At 37.2% G+C, this 18,697-nt stretch overlaps 3 protein-coding genes and 1 long non-coding RNA gene across 6 annotated transcripts; 3 read left to right on the forward strand and 1 right to left on the reverse strand.

The window, feature by feature from the left end:
* The first annotated feature begins 2,341 nt into the window (after positions 1-2,341).
* LOC104722280 (DEK domain-containing chromatin-associated protein 3) lies at positions 2,342-7,929 on the forward strand. Of its 2 annotated transcripts, none has more exons than XM_010440421.2 (12): positions 2,342-2,644; positions 3,489-4,655; positions 4,757-4,790; positions 5,179-5,261; positions 5,444-5,503; positions 5,584-5,694; positions 5,902-5,982; positions 6,049-6,132; positions 6,301-6,796; positions 6,994-7,085; positions 7,263-7,293; positions 7,388-7,929. In XM_010440421.2, the coding sequence occupies exons 2-12, from the start codon at positions 3,549-3,551 to the stop codon at positions 7,570-7,572; spliced, it is 2,364 nt and encodes a 787-aa protein (XP_010438723.2). In that variant the 5' UTR covers positions 2,342-2,644; positions 3,489-3,548; the 3' UTR covers positions 7,573-7,929. The 2 variants fall into 2 exon arrangements, with proteins under 2 accessions (XP_010438723.2, XP_019088499.2); XM_019232954.2 differs by having other exon boundaries at positions 2,547-2,704.
* Positions 7,930-8,300: 371 nt separating this feature from the next.
* LOC104722281 (uncharacterized) lies at positions 8,301-11,124 on the forward strand. Its single transcript, XM_087476354.1, has 5 exons — positions 8,301-9,066; positions 9,622-9,707; positions 9,810-10,115; positions 10,344-10,427; positions 10,514-11,124. Exons 1-5 carry the CDS (start codon positions 8,689-8,691, stop codon positions 10,995-10,997), a joined length of 1,338 nt encoding a protein of 445 aa, XP_087332480.1. The 5' UTR covers positions 8,301-8,688; the 3' UTR covers positions 10,998-11,124.
* A 589-nt stretch (positions 11,125-11,713) lies between these two features.
* Positions 11,714-15,211, forward strand: LOC147933715 (uncharacterized). The gene is made up of 2 exons (XR_015571810.1): positions 11,714-14,812; positions 14,919-15,211. It is a non-coding gene; the product is annotated as an uncharacterized LOC147933715 (long non-coding RNA).
* Positions 15,212-15,282: 71 nt separating this feature from the next.
* On the reverse strand, positions 15,283-18,588 carry LOC104722283 (serine/threonine-protein kinase D6PKL1). Of its 2 annotated transcripts, none has more exons than XM_010440423.3 (3): positions 18,041-18,588; positions 16,526-17,302; positions 15,283-16,424 (listed from the first exon to the last, which is right to left on the reverse strand). In XM_010440423.3, exons 2-3 carry the CDS (start codon positions 17,197-17,199, stop codon positions 15,584-15,586), a joined length of 1,515 nt encoding a protein of 504 aa, XP_010438725.2. In that variant the 5' UTR covers positions 17,200-17,302; positions 18,041-18,588; the 3' UTR covers positions 15,283-15,583. The 2 variants fall into 2 exon arrangements, with proteins under 2 accessions (XP_010438725.2, XP_087330115.1); XM_087473989.1 differs by lacking the exon at positions 18,041-18,588 and adding an exon at positions 17,786-18,038.
* Positions 18,589-18,697: the final 109 nt, after the last annotated feature.

The raw sequence follows: 18,697 nt of genomic DNA on the forward strand, positions 1-18,697 counted from the left end.
TAAAACTATATTACTTAATAAGTATTCAATCAAATAATAAACTATTTTGGGTTATAAAATTTAAATTGTATAAAAATAGAATTTTCCATAAAAATTAGCTGGCCACTCTTTTAGGATGTTGTCAATATTTTGGTGTATATGTAACATACCGAAAATATGAAATTATGTGCTTAAACAGTAATATATTTCTGATGATATTAAGAGTAAATTTATATTAAAAAATTAATCTTATGACTAAATATTTTCATTCCATCTTTTGATTCAATTTCAGTTATCTTCTGAGTCTAAATTAAAATCCAAATGATATTATTTAATGTTTTTTGGATCTTTGGTTAATAAATAAAGGTTTCTAAAATAAAATCCAAATGATAGATGTTTGTGTTTAGTCATGTTTTTGTATTTGGAAAAATAATTAAAACATTTTTTATGTTTTGTTTTTATTTGTATACATAATTTCACACAAAAAATAATTAAAGCCCATAAACAAAACAAAATATCAAACCAAGTAACAAATTTGTTTTGTTTTATTTGCATACATAATTTCACACAAAAAATGATATAAAATATATATATATATATATATATATATAAGTATATTATTAAATAGAGATGGGTTGGAAATGCTCTAATAGTGTCAATAATTTTGACATAAAATTTAACATCAATATAGTGAATCAACGATAACTGCATCATTTCATGAATCGTTGCCATACATGATACGCCTACAGGGCCACAACTATTTGCCGGTAGCGCTGGCCTAGCCATCAGCACAACGACATGTCGACATGCATCCACTGATCCACGTATATCATCACGATATGTTGACAACAAAATTGTAATTTTGAAATTATATGATCGAGTGAAATATGTTGACAAAAACACATTAATAACCAAGATGATCAACGTTATGAGCGATTTCTATTCTTATTTTTATTTTTTTATTATTTTTAAGAATAAGACGGTAAATCACCTAAATTCCTAAATTTGTGCAACCCACGTTTAAGAACCATGATGAAACCGCACATAATATTCTCCATCGTTTAAATATTTTATTCTCATTTTCTTTGAAGAATTGTTAAACACTCCAAAATTATATTCTTTGTTACATAGGAAAACGTTTTTCAAAATCACGAATATTAATGACATGACAACAAAATAGATTATTGCAAAAACTAAAACAAAAAACTACTACAAAAACCAAAAATATTGATGCCTTAGTTTTTGGTCTATTGCACATTAGTTCTAAATTGTTTAAGATCACTGTTATAAATGGAGGTTCTGGACTTAAATATATATATATATATATATATATTTATATAGTATTATTTTGTAGTTACTATAGTTAAATGTTATTTTTTCTATATATAATTAATATTGTTTATTACTTGAAAAAAAATTATATTTTACTTTATTTTTGCTTATGTTTTGCTATTTTGCTCACGTTCTATGCAATTGCAAATATGCACCAGAATGAATAGTTATATAAAAGTAGATTAAACACTTTCCTTTGCAGGAGAAACAAACGTGTTTTAGGTATTTCCATGCACATATATCTAAGTAAATAATTTAATATATAGTTATCAAATTTACTACTTCAACCATTATGTAAATAATTAAATATATAGTTATCAAATTTATTAGTCGAACCAATACGATTTGAATTGAAGAGAAAGTTTTGTTCTCACATCTTTTCCAAACATGCAAAATGAGCGAAGACGACAAAAATCAATACTTATGAAAATCTGAGCTCTGGATCAGAGGACAACGTCCCATCCCGCGGACCTGTCTGGACAACGGTTACATACGCTAACAACTCCTACGAGTACCACATTCCCGATGTTAACAATCTGCAAAACAGAGCAGATTACTTATCTTAATTTATTTCATTATGCGTATACATTATGCAGAAAGAAGTAAAACTATTCAACAAAAGATTTTGTTTTAATCATTTGGTCAATAATATCAACTTCGTCTACATATTAAAATGAAGTAAAAAAATTCCAGTAATTTAAAACCGTTATCCTAATTATTACGTGTCAATGTTTTATCGGCTATTTTATGACAGTTTTATTTATCAAACTATCATATCATAGAAGATTACCAATTCATCCATTTGTTAATTTAAAATTAAATTAGTAATTTAGTTAAAAAGTAAAAAACTTTTTTTTGGAACAAAGCATAAAACATTGTAAGATTTTTTTTTGGTTCTAGAAGACTTCTAATTGAAATCCTTAGATACGTTTTTTATTTGGTAAAATATCCTTAGATATTGATAAATATTATATTTTTTTGGCAAAAAATCTTCACACATATAACTCTCAAGGAAGGTTTTTGGCAGTTTGACCAAAAAAAAGGAAGGTATTGGCTCGGTACCTGGTTCGGAACCGGACCAAAAGCTCTTGTACTACCGTCATCGATCCACGAGATGCATCAAACATAAAATCTGGACCGTTGATGAGGTATCATAGATTGAACCGCGGTGATTCATCTCAAATCTGACGTGGCATTTAATTGTATTTAAAAAGAGGCTTTGAGTCCGAATCCTTGTATTTTATCTCTCTCATAGAAAAGAAAAAACAAAAAGCTAAAAAATTTTCTTCTGTTTCACAAACTCAGTGCCGAGGCGAGGCTTTGTGATACTGAGGTGAGATTCCAAAGTCTTCTGCTTTAGGATCCCTGTTCATCAACTCTTACTGAGATCTTTGTGAGCTTTTTATGTTTTCTATTATAGCCTTGGTTTTGTATTCGCATGTTCTTTTTGTTGTTTGGTGTTGTTGTTCTTTGTGTTTTTGTAAGTTTGCGATGAGAAGTTAGGGTTTCTCCTGCGCTTCTTTTGTCTGAGAATTTCGATGTTTTGGGAATTTGTTGTCTTTTTACTGTCTGTTTCTATTAAGTTGTCGGAAAAATGCATGATTTTGACGCTGATTGACTTAAAAATTTCGAGAGATTCAAGTGATGAAGATGGGTTTGTGTTTTGTCTGAATCTGTGTGGTGTAAAGCTTAGGAGGGTTCTCATAGTTAAAGTGTGTTTTTTTTTTGTTTCAATTATCCATCTGGATCTTTGCTTCTTCAGAATGTAATTGAAGTGAGGATCAATGATGAACCTTTAAGATTTGGTTTTTTAATGACTTGCTAGATTTATAAACTCTTTGTATAATCTGGAATTCTCCAATCAAAATTTTCATTTAGTTCTTCAATTGTCAGATCTAAAGTGGGAATAAGAGATAATTATGGATCACGAATGCGATCTAAATTAGATTTCTCTTATTATTGTCCAGTCAGCGTTGGATTTTGTTTTCGTAGAATTAGGTTTTTGTTGTTGCATATATGCCAGTGTGAAGTCAATGCGTTTTTATGAGATTTGAATTCCTTTTTTGCTACTCCTTGAGTCTGGATTTGGTTCTGCAGATTTTGAGTTTGTTTATAGGGAACATTAGTTTCTGCTTGTTGCAAATATATAATCCTCTGAACTTATTTTTCATGCACAGCCTTTAATTACAAGAAGAAGTGTTTTTGGTGGAAGGATCTACTGAAGCTGTTTTTTACAAATGGGGGAAGATACAAAGGCAACCGTTGAGCCAACAGCAAACAAGACTTGTTCTCTTGAGAAGCCAACAGAGGCTATGGCTGGAAAGAAGGAGGTGGAGAATGCTGGAGGTAAAGAAACACAAGAACTTACGAAAGATGAGGGGATGTCTGAACCAAAGAAAATGGAGATAGATGCTGAGATAAAGAAAGATGATGAAAGAGCTGAGACGGAAGATAAAGAGTCAGAGGTTAAGAGCAATGGAGACAATGCTGAGACTGAAAAAGTGGACGAAGATGCTAAGGTCACAAAAGATGAGGGACAAGCAGAGGCTACCAACATGGACGAAGATGCAGATGGAAAGAAGGAGCAAACTGATGATGGTGTTTCAGTGGAAGATACTGTAATGAAGGATGTGGAATCCAAAGACGATGACAATGCCAAAGATGATGAAAAGCAAGACACCAAAGAGACGGGTAGTACTGAAGCAGACCACAAGAAAGCTGGGAAAGAATCAGAGGAGGACGTAAAACATGAAGGTGAAAAGTCAAATGGAACGAAAGATGGGAATACAGAAGACATCAAAGAGGAAGGGAAGCTGGTAGATGAAGACAAAGCGACAGAAACTGTTGAAAAAGTGGATAATGTGGATGAAAAGAAAGAAGTGGAGAATGTGAAGGAGCAGAATGAGGAGGAGTTGGTTGAAGAAGGAAAAGAGAAGGAAGATAAGGAAGAAGATAAAAAAGAGGAAGTTGAGGCGGCAAAGGCTGAGGTGGATGAGGCAAAGGTTGAAGATGAAAAAGAAGGGAGTGAGGATGAGAACGACAATGAAAAGGTGGAGAGCAAACATGCAGAGGAAGATGAGCAAGGGGAGAGAATTGACGATAAGGAAGATGAAAAAGCAGAGAGTGGTGATGATAAAAAAGAAGAGAGCAAGGGTTCTAAAAAGCGGGGGAAAGGAAAGAGTTCTGCTGAAAAGGTTCGAGAGAAGACAAAAAATGAGGAAGAAAAAAAGGAAGCGGAGCCTAGGACTCCTTTCTCCAATCGCCCTGTGCGTGAGCGGAAATCTGTTGAAAGGCTTGTTGCATTGATTGATAGAGACTCTTCGAAAGAATTCTATATTGAAAAGGTTTGCCAATACTTTCCTGTGTTGTGTAGAACTTCATTGGTAGATGTGTTCATAATTATCTTTTTGATATTACTGAGTTGAGTATCTTTTGGATATTACAGGGCCGAGGTGCATATCTCAAAGATATTCCCAATGGTATGTTAATGTTCTAATTAACCTTGTACTGAATTTTCTGTTAGCTTTCCGAGTTTCAGTTTGAGCCCTAATTATTTCCTAATGTGTGGCATGGCCTAAACCTTCATTTATTGCTTGAAATTTAAGTGCTGGGTACTACCATTTGTGAAATTGCGTTTAAATAGTCTGTGTTGATTGATCTATATACTATTCTGTTCTGGCTATGTGAATTTTCATCCAAATGTTTCTCTTGGCATTTAGCAATTACAGCTGGGCAGAAGCAAGATTTTTTTGGAAACCAAAATCTAATAATCATGACCCTTTATAAGATACCTTTATTAATTGTTCCATTTTTCATCTATTTTGCAGTTGAAATTAAATAGATAACTTGAATATTGTTTCTCTGTAGTTGCTAACAAGGTAGCGAGGAAGAAGGCTGATGAAAGTTTGAAGCTGCTGCATGGAATTCTATTTGGTGGGAGGAGAGGGAAGGTGAGCGTCTCTGTGGACCCTTTCACATTCTGTTGCTTCAATAGTTATAATTCTAAAATTGTCAGTTATGGGCATACTCTTGTAGGTTTTAACCAGTGGTTTCGACTCAGGTGTTGCAGCTTTTATCTTAGCAGCTAGTCGGCTAATTATGTTTGTATGACTTACTCTTGTTGCTTTAACAGGCTGCTCAGATCAGGACTAACATATTGGGGTTCTCTGGTTTCGTTTGGCATGGAGATGAGGTGTGTAACATTACACATAGAGATTGTTTTACGTATGCCTTTGCTTCGTATATAATTGTGGGAGTCTTTGTTATTTGCAGAAGAAGGCAAAAGAGAAAGTAAAAGAAAAGCTTGAAAAATGCTTCAAAGAAAAACTGTTGGAGCTTTGTGATGTGTTGGACATACATATTACCAAGACTACAACAAAGAAGGTCATTATGGTTATTAATTTCTAAGTTGTTCTTCAGATTCATTTTTCTTCCTGTGTAAATAGATGGCATCAAAGTTATAATTTTTCTCTCCTGTTGAGCTGCTTTATCAGCCATTTCTGGTTGCACGAAGTTTAAGCTAATTCATTTCCCCCTTTTATAAAATACGGCTACTTATTGTTGCATGTGTTGCTTGTGTTTTCAACACAGGAAGATATCATTACAAAACTGTTTGACTTTTTGGAGAAACCTCATGCGACAAGCGACATATCTGTTTCTGAGAAAGAGAAGGTAATTTGGTGTTTTAAACATTGTTTGTTTTATTTGTTATTGGAATCTTACATTCTCTTGAAACAGTCAAGTAAGGGAGCAAAGCGCAAGAGAACTCCCAAGCAAAGTTCACCTGCAGCTGGGAGTTCATCCTCCAGACGATCAGCAAAGGTATCAATGCGTAGCTTAAAACTCGTGACTTATTTGATTGATTACTCAGGTTATTTTCTCTGAAGAGAATGTGTGCTTCAATATTAGCTTATGTGCAACTGTCCATCATAGGTCCATGCCTCTTGACAATTACCTAAATCCGATTATATTATTTGCTCTTCCTTGCAGAGCCGAAGAAAGTCTGAAGAGGCAACAAAGGGTGACAAAAAGAGTGCAGCTCATTCTGATGAGGAATCTGAAGAGGAGAAAGAGGAAGAAGAAAAACAGGAGAAAGAGGAGAAGGCAGAAGAAGAGAATAAAGAGGACGAGAATGAAAATGGCATTCCTGATAGATCTGAGGATGAGGCGCCTCAGCCTTCTGAAAGCGAGGAGAAAGATGAATCTGAGGAGCATTCTGAAGAAGAAACTACAAAGAAGAAACGTGGTTCTAGATTGTCAGCTGGGAAGAAAGAATCAGCAGGGAGAGCCAGAAACAAGAAAGTGGCAGTCGCGGCAAAATCCAGCCCACCAGAGAAAGTTACACAGAAGCGATCATCAGCAAAACGAAAGAAAACTGATGATGACAGTGATACAAGTGCAAAGCTGTCCTCTAAGAGGAAGAAGTCTGAAAAACTTACCAAGGCCTCCCCGGCTCCTTCAAAGTCTGCATCAAAAGAGAAGCCAGGTTTGGTCATTATATTGTGCTTTATCTTCCACTTAGATGCTCGCTTAGGTAAAATAAAGCACATGTTGAGTGTAGGGTTTGTCTGATGCATTGGATAATCTTATTCCTTGACGAGTTCATTTGCAGAAGCTACCCAATATTGCAGCCACGAATGTTTTCTGACACTATATTTATCTGTGTTTATGTCTATGCAAAAGCAAAAAGAGCTGGAAAAGGGAAAGACAAGCCTTCTGATAAAGAGCTGAAAAATGCAATCGTAGAGATCTTGAAAAGAGTGGACTTTACTACCGTGAGTAATTTTCAACCTTTAATATTCGATACACTTAACTACTTGGAATTTATGGAATAAAACAAAATCGGATTCTGCTGATTTGAAGTTTGTTGTGCAATATCTATCAAACTGTGATTCTGTGAATCATCTTGTTTACCTAGATAAACTAACAAGAGCATTGTTGTTCTTATGCAGGCTACGTTCACGGACATCCTCAAAGAACTTGGTATGAACAGATTGGTTTCCAGTCGTTTATTTCTTCAGTGATTTTCTGGTTATATATGTAAAGTAAAACACATTGTCTCTCGCCCATCTTTCAGCTAAGGAGTTTAAAGAAGATCTCACCCCAAGAAAGTCATCTATAAAGATGATTATCCAAGAGGAGCTCACCAAATTAGCAGACGAGGCTGAGGAAGAGGAGGAAGATGAGGAGGAGAAGAAAGAAGAAGATGCAGAGAAGGAGAAAGCAGGAGGGTCTGGTGGTGGTGAGGAGGTGAAAGCCTAAACTCCTTGCTGATCACATCGCACATATTGAGTCTCTCTCTATATCTCTCTCTTTCTCTCACAGATACTGTTGCCTAATGCCTAGTAGTCATCTGGCAAATGCGTAAGTTAAAATATGTTGATGTAATCTTTTGTTGTTGGAGTCTGAAGCTTTACTTTCGGTAGAGACAAGAGGAAGAAGCTGCATAGCCAAAGGATAGGTTGCTTGTATGTCTATAGCATTTAACATAAAAGCCTCCTTGGATTGTCTTTGATTTGTGAGGCTCTCTTTTAAAGATATTGTTAAAGCTTTCTTTAGTTTATGTCTTCTGGTTTGAAGGAGGCCAATGGTAATAAATGAATAATATATTTCTCTTGATATCCCCTTTCGACTTGGAATTTAGTATATATTTGAATATTGCAGAAGGATCTTATGCTGATCATGTTAACCTTGGTCTCTATCTCTAACATATCTGCAAATCTACCCAGAATAAGTCATTATTACTCCTTATATTTTGCAGATATGTAAGAGAAATACAATCTAAGAAATGCAGGAATTGGTGACATTATCAACACATAAGAGTAATATTTGATATAGAAGATAATCTGTTATTACAGGACCAAAATCTACAGACAAGAATCTGTGCTCTTCTTTTGCATTCCCTTTTTGGACAACACAAAAATACGTTCCAAAAGGACGTAAATGCTATTGTTACATTCTAAATAGATTGTCGTGCAAGTGCAACACTTGTCCACGCTTAACCAATTCTGGCTGCGGCTACTACTTACTAAAACTACACAGCTAAACATCTAAACACAAATGTAAGAACCCCGAGAGACCATTACACCACAACACAAAGGCAAAGAGTTCATTTTCCCCTTCTAGCTTAAATGGTTCTTTTGATTCGCAAAGTAGTGTTTGAACGAACAAAGGCAAAAGTACCGGTCCGATTGCAAAATAGAATATCGGTTAAGAACTAAACCGGAGCCAGAGTAACGGAATATACTTGAGAGACCTCTCAGTGGGAAGGCACTGAAACTCTCACTTCTTCTTCTTCTTCTTCTTCTTCTCTCTCCCTTGCATAGTTTTCAGTTTCGATCTATAAAGTTTCCAACTTCGTGTGGGTCGTATTTTCAAATGGGAAGTGGAAGAGATAGAGACGACCCTTTATCATTTACCAGCAATCAATCTACGGCGTCGTCTCCGGTCACTGTATCTGACTATCTCGACACCTTTCTCGGCGAACCCACTTCTCGTTCCGGTAGTTTTCAGAGCGACAGCTTACTCGGTGGAGGCGGTGGAGAGAGCATCAACGACGCTGATTTCGGATTCGCTCGTCCTGATTTCCGATCGGAGCAACTCGCTGGGACTGTACAGTTTTACGAGAGGCATGTTTTCTTGTGCTACAAAAAGCCCTCAGTTTGGCCCGCTAGGATCGAGGCTGCTGAGTTCGATCGATTGCCTAGGCTACTCTCTGCCGCTGTATCTGCTAGAAAGGGTAGCATGAAGAAGGAGGTGAGGTTCCTAATCTGCAATTGTTTTGATTCCATCTTCATCGGATTGATTCAAGCTGTTGACTTGAATCCATATTCCAAGTTTATTGCTTTTTCCCAATTTCTCATAGATTTAGGTCTGATTAAGTTTGATCCATGGCTTTGTGATTCCAACTTATTTTTCTTCCTTATAAAAGTTCATCCTCCCAAATATAGGCAAAAAGCACTTGCTCTCTGTACTTAAAGTATATGTTTGGGTCAGATAAGGTAAAAGTGTCTATTTCTAGCAAGATTCTATATATAACAACATAATAACTTTTTTGCCTTCAAGATGGGATCTTTAGAGCACGCAGTGACGCAGCTACGTTTTTTTTTTGAGCTTTAATGTGCAGTTTCTTTACTCTTATTTCATGTGTTATGTCAGTTTTGAATTTAAGTGGAGATGGTGTCTCTAATGGAGGTTAATTGATTGTTTATCATCGGATAGTCTTATAATGAGGCCTTACAGGTCTGGCATTATGATATTTTAAGCGTCAGTGCCTCACGTTTTTTTCCCTTTTCGTCCATTGCTCTGTAGACTCGACTCACAATATGTGAGGGCCATGATGGAACAGAGACATCCAATGGGGATGTACTTATCTTTCCTGATATGATAAGATACAGGTAAGGGTTGAAGTCCTGCTGTGCTAGTTGGAGACTTCTTTGCTCTCATTTTTCAACAGTTATGACTTGTTTTTGACAGTTTCAATTAAAACTAAAATGCAGAAGGTTGACTCATTTTGATGTGGAAACGTTTGTGGAAGAGGTGCTTGTGAAGGATGGTGAATGGCTGCCTGGAAATCCTGAATTGCTAAAAGGCTCATATGTCTTTGTATGTTCCCATGGATCCCGAGACCGGCGATGTGGGGTTTGTGGGCCGTCGCTGGTTAGTAGATTCAGAGAAGAACTTGAGTTTCATGGTCTTCAAGGTAAAGTGTCAGTTAGCCCATGTTCTCACATTGGTGGTCACAAATACGCTGGGAATGTTATCATCTACAGATCAAACATCAACAGGGAAGTCACAGGACACTGGTGCGTAACGAAATACATATTTATTGACTGGTTTGAGGCGACATACTTCTTTCTTTCATGTGGTTTTATAATAATTTTTTATAAGGAGATCAAGAATATGCATTTGAGTGTTCTTTTAATAGGTATCTTAAAAATTAAGATGTGGATCGAACATGGAAGTTCTCTGCAATGTCCAAATCATTCAATACCCTGATTTTGACTTGATGATAGAATCATTCATGTGTCTAGGTATGGGTATGTGACGCCAGAAGATGTACCTATTCTCTTGGAGCAGCACATGAACAAAGGCGAGATTGTAGACCGGCTATGGAGGTAAGTAGAGAGTTTCTTGGCCTGCTTCCATATAACTTTGGTGATAGGTAGAGACAGTAACACATAACCGTTGTCTGGTTTTTTAGGGGTGAAATGGGTCTAACAGAAGAAGATCAGAAGAAAACTCAAGAAGGGCGGTTTCAGCTAAATGGTGCAGTCCATACGATACAGAGCAATGAAGAAGTGTCTCAGGAATCATCAAGTCACAGCGCCGATGTTTCGTGTTGCCAGTCGCGAGCTGCAGAACCTAACGGTTGTTGCCAGCAAAATGGGAACAGCTCTTCATGTTGTCAAGACGACACAAGTCTGATGTTGTTGTCTCTGGAACAAACATCAGAAGATAATCAACTTGAAAGTGGAAACAAGAATGAGAAGCTAACACCGGGAAGAAAAGTTGCAGAAAAGACATTCTTTAGAATAAATAGTGAGAAAGGATCTTCAACACGTAAGGTTTGTGGAATACCAACATGGCTAGAGAGCTGGGAGCGAGAAGATACATATGCTGCACTTGCTGTTGTCTGCGCTGCTGCTTCTGTGGCTGTTGCTTATACTTGCTACAAACAGTTGTAATGAAGACATATGTTAGCCCTAAGATGATTATGTTCTTGTTTCAGCTTTCAGACTACATTTCCCCTTTGAAAGAACGATCCATGTTAAAAACTGTTTGATAATATGTAATTTATGTGCTCCTATCCTACTTTTCATGATTCTAAATTAGAACAGATATCCGCAGTCTAAGTTTAGATTTATGAAAGAAACGCTTAGGGACTTTCACCTTCTTTGGTCTCGAGAGTGATTCAGAAATTTCCAAGAATGGCATTGCCAAAGAATTAAATGAGTCATCACATTTTCAAAATACTAAAACGGATTGGTTTGCAGATTCCAAAAGTCCACCGCACTCCAGTGCCCTTCAGCTTTGATGATCTCAGGAGGAATTGTTAAAGTACTCATGTATGCCAAACATTGAACGAGCGCTTGTAGGCTCTGCAATGAGCTCAGGCAAAGAGGACTAATATCTTGTAATTGTTTGTTTAACGTTTAAATTGCAAGTTTTGTATTTGACCTTTTTCCTAAATAATTCCGAAAAAAAGAAGAAGTAGCTAAAACTATGCGTAATCAATCGGCCCATTAATGAAATTGGGCTACCTTTAGCCCACCTTTTTTGTTCCGTCTAAATAAATGGAAATTAGCAAAAAGGATAGCTACTAGAAAAAGGGAAAACGCGGAGGAGCGTGCTTATTTATTTTTAGCAATGTAGAGGAGGAGCGTACTTATATATCACCGACATAAGTTAGTAGCCGTGTTTATAAAAGGAACGAAGTCGATCAGAAGAGACCTAATTTTTGCTTTTTTCCTTTTTTTCTTCTCTGTTGCTCTCGCGATGGATCGATCGATCGATGGAAGAAGAAGATTTGCACAGCTTTATTGTAAGAAATCTTCAACTTCTCTTTGATTTTGTTTAGGGTTTCGTTTCTGTTCTAAAGATTTTTTTTTAGGGTTTCGTTTCCGTTTTCGAATCGGAATTTGATAATTTACATAAACGTAACGAATCGCGACTTTTCCTTTATAAGTTTCTGTGAATTTCAATTCTTTCTTTTGATTTTTGTTATTAGGGTTTCGTTGTTGTTTTAAAGATTTTTTTTTTTTTTTTAGGGTTTCGTTTCCGTTTTTGAATCTGCTTTGATAATTTATATAAACCAAACGAATCGCGACTCTTCGTTTCTAAGTTTCTCTGTATTTCAACTTCTTTCTTTCTTCTGATTTGTGTTTTTAGGGTTTTGGTTTTCGTTTCTTGCAACGCTTTCGATAAATTGATAAAGCGTGGAAATTGTTGCGATCGATTGTGGTTTGTTTGTTATTCTTTCCTTGTTTTGTTTTTGGTTTTTGGTTTTCTATAGAAATCCTAAGAGAGATCATAAGGCAAACACTCAACTAATGGTGTTATGTCAGATTCTCTTTTGGGGATATTGTCCCTTCTGAGGTTGGTCCCAATGGATGGCTTCTATGCTATCTAAGTCTTTAGACCCGAGGCTGAATTACCGATCCTTTTACCCATGGCTTATAAGTAAATTGTTTCAGACAGACGCTCTACTTGGGATCGGTTTCAGTTTCAATGGTCATAAAGATCAAGTTACCCACGGCTTAAAGAGATCATCCAGTCTTTGTGACTGAGAGTATTGGGATAAGACAGTCCCTTTTGGTACCCACGGCTTATAGAGATCATCCAGTCTTTGTGACTGAGAGTATTGGGATAAGACAGTCCCTTTTGGTACCCACGGCTTATAGAGATCATCCAGTCTTTGTGACTGAGAGTATTGGGATAAGACAGTCCCTCTTGGTACCCACGGCTTATACAGATCATCCAGTCTTTGTGACTGAGAGTATTGGGATAAGGCAGTCCCACGGCTTATGAAAATCTCAGACTTTGTGACTGAGATCGGGAAGAGAGAATCCCTTTTGCTACCCACGGCTTATGAAAATCTCAGACTTTGTGACTGAGATTGGGAAGATCTTTTGCTACCCACGGCTTAGTACCAACGGCTTAAAGAAATCTCAGTTTTTGTGACTGAGATTAGGGACAAATCAATCCCTTTTGTTACCCACAGCCTAAAAACATCTTAGACTTTGTGACTGAGATTGATTAGGAGACGACACAACCTTCTTACCAACGGCTTAAAGATATCTCAGTCTTTGTGACTGAGATTAGTACCAACGGCTTAAAGAAATCTCAGTCTTTGTGACTGAGATAAGTACCAACGACTTAAAGAAATCTCAGTCTTTGTGACTGAGATTAGTACCAACGGCTTATAGATATCTTAGTCACAAGATTAGTATCACCGGCTTAAAGAAATCTCAGTCTTTGTGATTGAGATTAGGAACAAATCAAAATCCCTTCTTTTGTTACCCACAGCCTAAAAACATCTCAGACTTTGTGACTGAGATTGATTGGGAGACGACAAAACCTTGTTACCAACGGCTTAAAGAAATCTCAGTCTTTGTGACTGAGATTAGGGACAAATTGCCCTTTTGTTACCAACGGCTTAAAGAAATCTCAGTCTTTGTGACTAAGATTAGGGACAAATCACAAATAAATATTGTTACCAACCTTGTTACCAACGGCTTAAAGAAATCTTAGTCTTTGTGACTGAGATTAGAGAGAAATCAATTCCTGGCTTAAAGTAATCTCAGTCTTTGTGACTGAGGTTAGGGACAAATCAATCCCTTTTCTTACCCACGGCCTGGAAACATCTCAGACTTTGTGACTGAGATCGATTGGGAAACGACAAAACCTTTTCTTACCCACGGCCTGGAAATATCTCAGACTTTGTGACTGAGATCGATTGGGAAACGACAAAACCTTGTTACTAACAACTTAAAGAAATCTCAGTCTTTGTGACTGAGATTAAGGACAAATCAATCCTTTTCTTACCCACGGTTAAAAACATTTCAGACTTTGTAACTGTGATTGGTTGGGGTATGTTATCCACGGCTTGAAGAAATCAAGTCTTTATACTGAGACCGATTCGAGCATTGATCCCTTATGGTACCCACGGCTTGAAATCTCTAGACATGGATCTTGTTTGGATTGTTGTTTCAGTTTTTAGACAGAGACTGGGATTGGTTGGGGGAAAACAATGTTGGTGGAAGGAATATGGTACCCAAAGCTTATAGAAATCGTTATTCTCTGTGACTAAGATTGGGAAAAAAACTCCCTTTTGTCAGCCAAGACGTATAGAATCATGACATCAAGTCTGTGTGACAGAGATTGGAAAAACAAAATCCCTTTACCCACATCTTATAGAAATTATATCAGTCTCTGTGATTGAGAGTGGGACAAAACAGTCTGAATCATCAAGGACAAAAGTATTCATTTACCCACAGGTTATAGAATCATCAAGTCTGTGTGACTGAGATTGGGACAAAACTGTTACTTTACCCGTAACTTATAGAAATCATCAGTCTTTGTGACAGAGACTGAGATATATTGGTTGGGAAAAAACAGTGTTGGTTAAAGAAATATGGTACCGGCTTTAAACATAAGTCTTTAGACTGAGACCGATTTGAACATTGGTCCCTTGACAGATGGCTTGAAATCTCTAGACATGGATCAGTGTTCGGTTTGTTGTTTTAGTCTTTAGGCAAAGATACATAAGAGTCTTTAGACAGAGACTAGATTGGTGAAAACAAAGGATAGGATAATGGTACCCACAGCTTTAAACGTTAGTCTTTAGACTGAGACCGACTCACAAAGGCAAAAGGAATAAAAGCATAAAAACCGAAAGTGGTACTGTCGAAGAACCAAGAAAGCAAAAGAAGAAGTCGAAGAACCAAGAAAGCAAAAGAAGAAGAGAGATCACATGGAAGAATGAAATTGCTCAAGCTAGGTAAAAAAATCAGTCACTGTTCCCTTGACAGATAAAAGAGAATACATTCTTATGTAAATTGTTGTATCATACGCCCATTTGTTATTAATGTTTGTATATGTTACAGGGAAGAGAAAATAAATGCCATGAGAGAATGCGAAGGAGAGGCCAAAGCACAGAGGATAAGGTTAGGTTCGGGAACTTGGATAACAAACTCAAAGAGGGAGAAGCTTTCCGTGTTATGGTCATGGTGAAGGTGAAGGACACAATAAAGGAAAGACTTCATTGGCTGAGGTTTCTTTTTGGTGGAAGAATAATGGTACCCACGGCTTTAAAGATTTAAAGATTAGTCTTTTGACTTGGACTGATTCGAACATTGGAATGAAGTTTTAAAGCTAACCATGATAACCTTCTTTGTTGGATGTCTCAAAGCCACATCACAAAACCCCAACAGTTTTTCTTTGATGCATTTTCACAAAACCCCCCAACACTTTCTTCTGCAAATAACACACTCCCACAACTATATATGAAAAAGTCCATATGATAAACGATCTTTATGTGATGTTACACCCAATTTTCATCCCAAACGAAACCAGAGAACCATACTGGAAAAGTAACTATGTCTTTGTCTGAAGACTAACATGCAAGCCGTGGGTACTCATGTCTCAAACCAATCCAAGAATGGCATCGACAAAGAATTGAAGAGTTATCATATTTTCAAATTACTAAACGGGTTTGCAGATTGCAGAGAACAATTTGATAATCTATTGGCAGTTTCCTTGCTGAAAGTTCTCAAAAGAAATCAAACTCCAGATAACTCTGGTCAGTCTTGACACTGGTAGATGTGGCTGCTGCTGGAGTAGCAGGAGCACTCTCAAGATCAACGGGTTTCGGTATCTCTGGTGGGCTAGCGCATCGAACCAATGCCCAATTCACTCCTTCGAAGAAAGGATGTTGCTTCATCTCAGTTGCACCACGCTTATACGCTAATCTATGCTGAGGCTCCTTCACAAGCAGACTCCTAATCAAATCCCTAGCAGCAAAACTGACTACCGGAGATTCAGGGAAACGCAGAGGCTGACCCACAACATTAAAGAGTGTTGCTCGGTTTCCAGACCCCTTAAACGGGGTTTTACCAAACAATAGCTCGTACAGAAAGATTCCAAAAGTCCACCAATCAACTGCACTCCCATGCCCTTCACCTTTGATGATCTCAGGAGCTAAGTACTCATGTGTGCCAACAAATGACATTGAACGAGCACTTGTAGGCTCAGCCATGAGCTCAGGCAATGGACTAACCTGGTTTCCAGTTTCATTTTTCATCTTCTTGTCTTTCTTGGATTTACTTGAGAAAAATCGCGGAGAAAAGCATGTTGTAGGAGCGGAAATGCAAGATGGCTGTTGGACGCAAGCGGGCTGGGCACAATAACCTGAGCTCCTTTGCCCTTCAGACACGAGAGCAGTTGATCTAACCACTGTGGGGCTGACAGTACACCTCAAAGAGAGGTCGAAGTCAGAAAGCATAACATGTCCATCTTCTCTCACAAGAACATTCTCTGGCTTAAGATCGCGGTAAATGATCCCAAGCATATGAAGATATTCCATTGCAAGAAGTACTTCCGCTACATAAAACCTGGAAGAAAAGTAAAAAAAGTAAAAAACCAATATGATTTATCACAAAAGAGGGATCAAGGACACAGCACTAAATTGATTCTGGTTCAAAAAAACTCCTACTTTGCTGCTTGTTCCGAGAATCGCTTCCCGGGCTGTCTTTGTCGAAGGGTATGCAAGTCACCTCCAGGACAGAACTCCATAACCAAACATGAGAACTTATCAGTCTCAAAATGACTATACAAAGTTGGGAGAAAAGGGTGGTCAAGACATTGCAATATCTCCCTCTCGGTCTGAGCTCTAAGAAGCTTTTTACGACTAGCCAAAGCCCCTTTGTCCATAACCTTCATTGCAAAATAACACCGTGTTCCGTGCAACTCAGCAAGATGAACAGTTCCGATGTCCCCACACCCTAACCTCTTCAAGAGCCTAAAATGGTTTAAACCCAAAATACCATGTTTCGTTCGGACAGCTTGTATTGCTTCCCATCTAACGTCATTCGCTTTGTGAGGCTTGTTGTTGTTACTTAAGCTGCTACATGTGCTCTCATCACTGATATCACTACTTGTGCTTGGTCTATATGTGTTACTCTTTCCGCTCTGAGCAGGACCAGACTGCTCACTAAGTTTAACTTCACCACCAGTTTTACTGTTACTGCTTGGAGCAAAAGACAAAGTCGAAGATACTTGATCTGCCAATGTGCTGACTGAGACACTTTGACTGGAATTGGAAAATGATGCTTCCGAGGTTTGCTTATCATTTTCTGGGAGAACTCCAGCACCAGACTTTGAGGCCATGAACGGAACCTAACTACTTTACACCCAAGATTTCAAGAAACTGCTCTTAACTTCAGTTATCGTGCTGTCACACCGCCGATCCCGTCAGATAGTGACCAGAGCTCTGCATTGAACAAAACATGGTGGTCCGTTACTTAAATCTCAAAAGAAAACTCGCAAAACAAAAACAGTTATACCATTGGGTCTTATATAGAGGAAGACTACCAATAGAATAAAAATAACCAGAAAACACAACAGATACAGATTACATAAAGTTGAGCTCTTTTATAAAAAATACAAACAATAACTCTTATTACTTTCTCCCCGTAATCAAGAGACTCGAACTTTCTCATTTATGAAGACTTGAAATCGCATCCTTTACCACAGATGACAGAGCTGAGCAGATAAACACAAAAGCCCTAAAAAGTTGCTATTTTTAAAAATAGAAGATAAACTCAGAGCTCAATGATAACCAAGGGATTCATGTTGGAATCACAAGATCAAATTAAGATTGAAAATTATAGTTTCTATATAGAAAGCAGGTGGAAAGAAGCAAGTTACGGATCTCGAGCTCCCAAGTAATTGAGTAAAACAAACAGACACTTACTCAACTCAAAAGTAATCCACCATTTCTACATCAGGGATACACAATTCAGACTCTCTGACTCTCCAATTACCAACAAATTAGCATAAACCCTACTCACAGATTTCATGCAAAGTCTTGACCTTTTAAACAGATCTCAGAAATGTAAGAACAATCAAGCAAAGCTCTTCTGGATCTATGCAGACCCACAGAAACAGAAAAAAAAAAATAAGAAAATGAAGAACATAAACAGAGGAGAAATATTCACAAAATCGTTACCTTTAATTAAGAAGAGCTTTGGGAGAGAAAGATCTTTGAGGTTGAGGAGTTAGGCAAAGAAAGAAGAAAAGGGATGATGATATGCCAAAAAAGGAAGGAGATGACTTTTCCATCATCATGTATCAGTAAAGACTAAAGAGAGATAGAGATTGATGAACTCATCACCTTCCTTCCATGGAAACGAAGATAGAGAGAGAGAGAAATGAATCAGAGAGTGAGAGAATTGAGAGTTGGGACTTAACCATGAAAAGAGGTGGTCAAAACTAAAGTTTTCAACTTTTTTTAGGGCTTTTTTCTCACAACTGGAAGACACAATTAGACAAAGCTTTCGATTAAGAAAAAAAAAAAAAAAAGGTCAAAGCTTTCAAGGATGCCTCATGCCTTGTAATTTGCAATAATAATAATGATGATTATTTCCGATGCATAGAGAGCTGTATTTTCAATGGTTTTTTTGAGACTGATTATTTCATTAATTACTAGTAGTTAACTCTTTGTTCTTGTCTGAATCGACATCAGTAATACTATAGTCCTCAAATTACTTTACCAATTTGTTATGTAGCAAGAACCAAGAATGGTAGATTAACTAATTGCTTTTTAAAAGATGTATCTTTTGGTCGGGTCCTGCAAAGGAATCTCTTTTTTAATACTCTTTACCGG

The sequence above is a fragment of the Camelina sativa genome, chromosome 11, assembly GCF_030686135.1.
Source record: "Camelina sativa cultivar CO46 ecotype springtype chromosome 11, ASM3068613v1".
NCBI classification, from domain to species: Eukaryota; Viridiplantae; Streptophyta; class Magnoliopsida; order Brassicales; family Brassicaceae; genus Camelina; species Camelina sativa.

Bases quoted from the DNA above. Each gene is read 5' to 3' on its own strand.
- LOC104722280 (XM_010440421.2), top strand. From the start codon at position 3,549: ATGGGGGAAGATACAAAGGCAACCGTTGAGCCAACAGCAAACAAGACT. The intron at 6,797-6,993 runs GTTTGGTCATTA...TCTATGCAAAAG, and splicing joins TGCATCAAAAGAGAAGCCAG to CAAAAAGAGCTGGAAAAGGG. The intron at 7,294-7,387 runs GTATGAACAGAT...CCCATCTTTCAG, and splicing joins GGACATCCTCAAAGAACTTG to CTAAGGAGTTTAAAGAAGAT.
- LOC104722281 (XM_087476354.1), top strand. From the start codon at position 8,689: ATGGGAAGTGGAAGAGATAGAGACGACCCTTTATCATTTACCAGCAAT. The intron at 9,708-9,809 runs GTAAGGGTTGAA...ACTAAAATGCAG, and splicing joins CCTGATATGATAAGATACAG to AAGGTTGACTCATTTTGATG. The intron at 10,428-10,513 runs GTAAGTAGAGAG...CTGGTTTTTTAG, and splicing joins ATTGTAGACCGGCTATGGAG to GGGTGAAATGGGTCTAACAG.
- LOC104722283 (XM_010440423.3), bottom strand. From the start codon at position 17,199: ATGGCCTCAAAGTCTGGTGCTGGAGTTCTCCCAGAAAATGATAAGCAA. The intron at 16,425-16,525 runs GTAGGAGTTTTT...CTTTTCTTCCAG, and splicing joins TTCTCGGAACAAGCAGCAAA to GTTTTATGTAGCGGAAGTAC.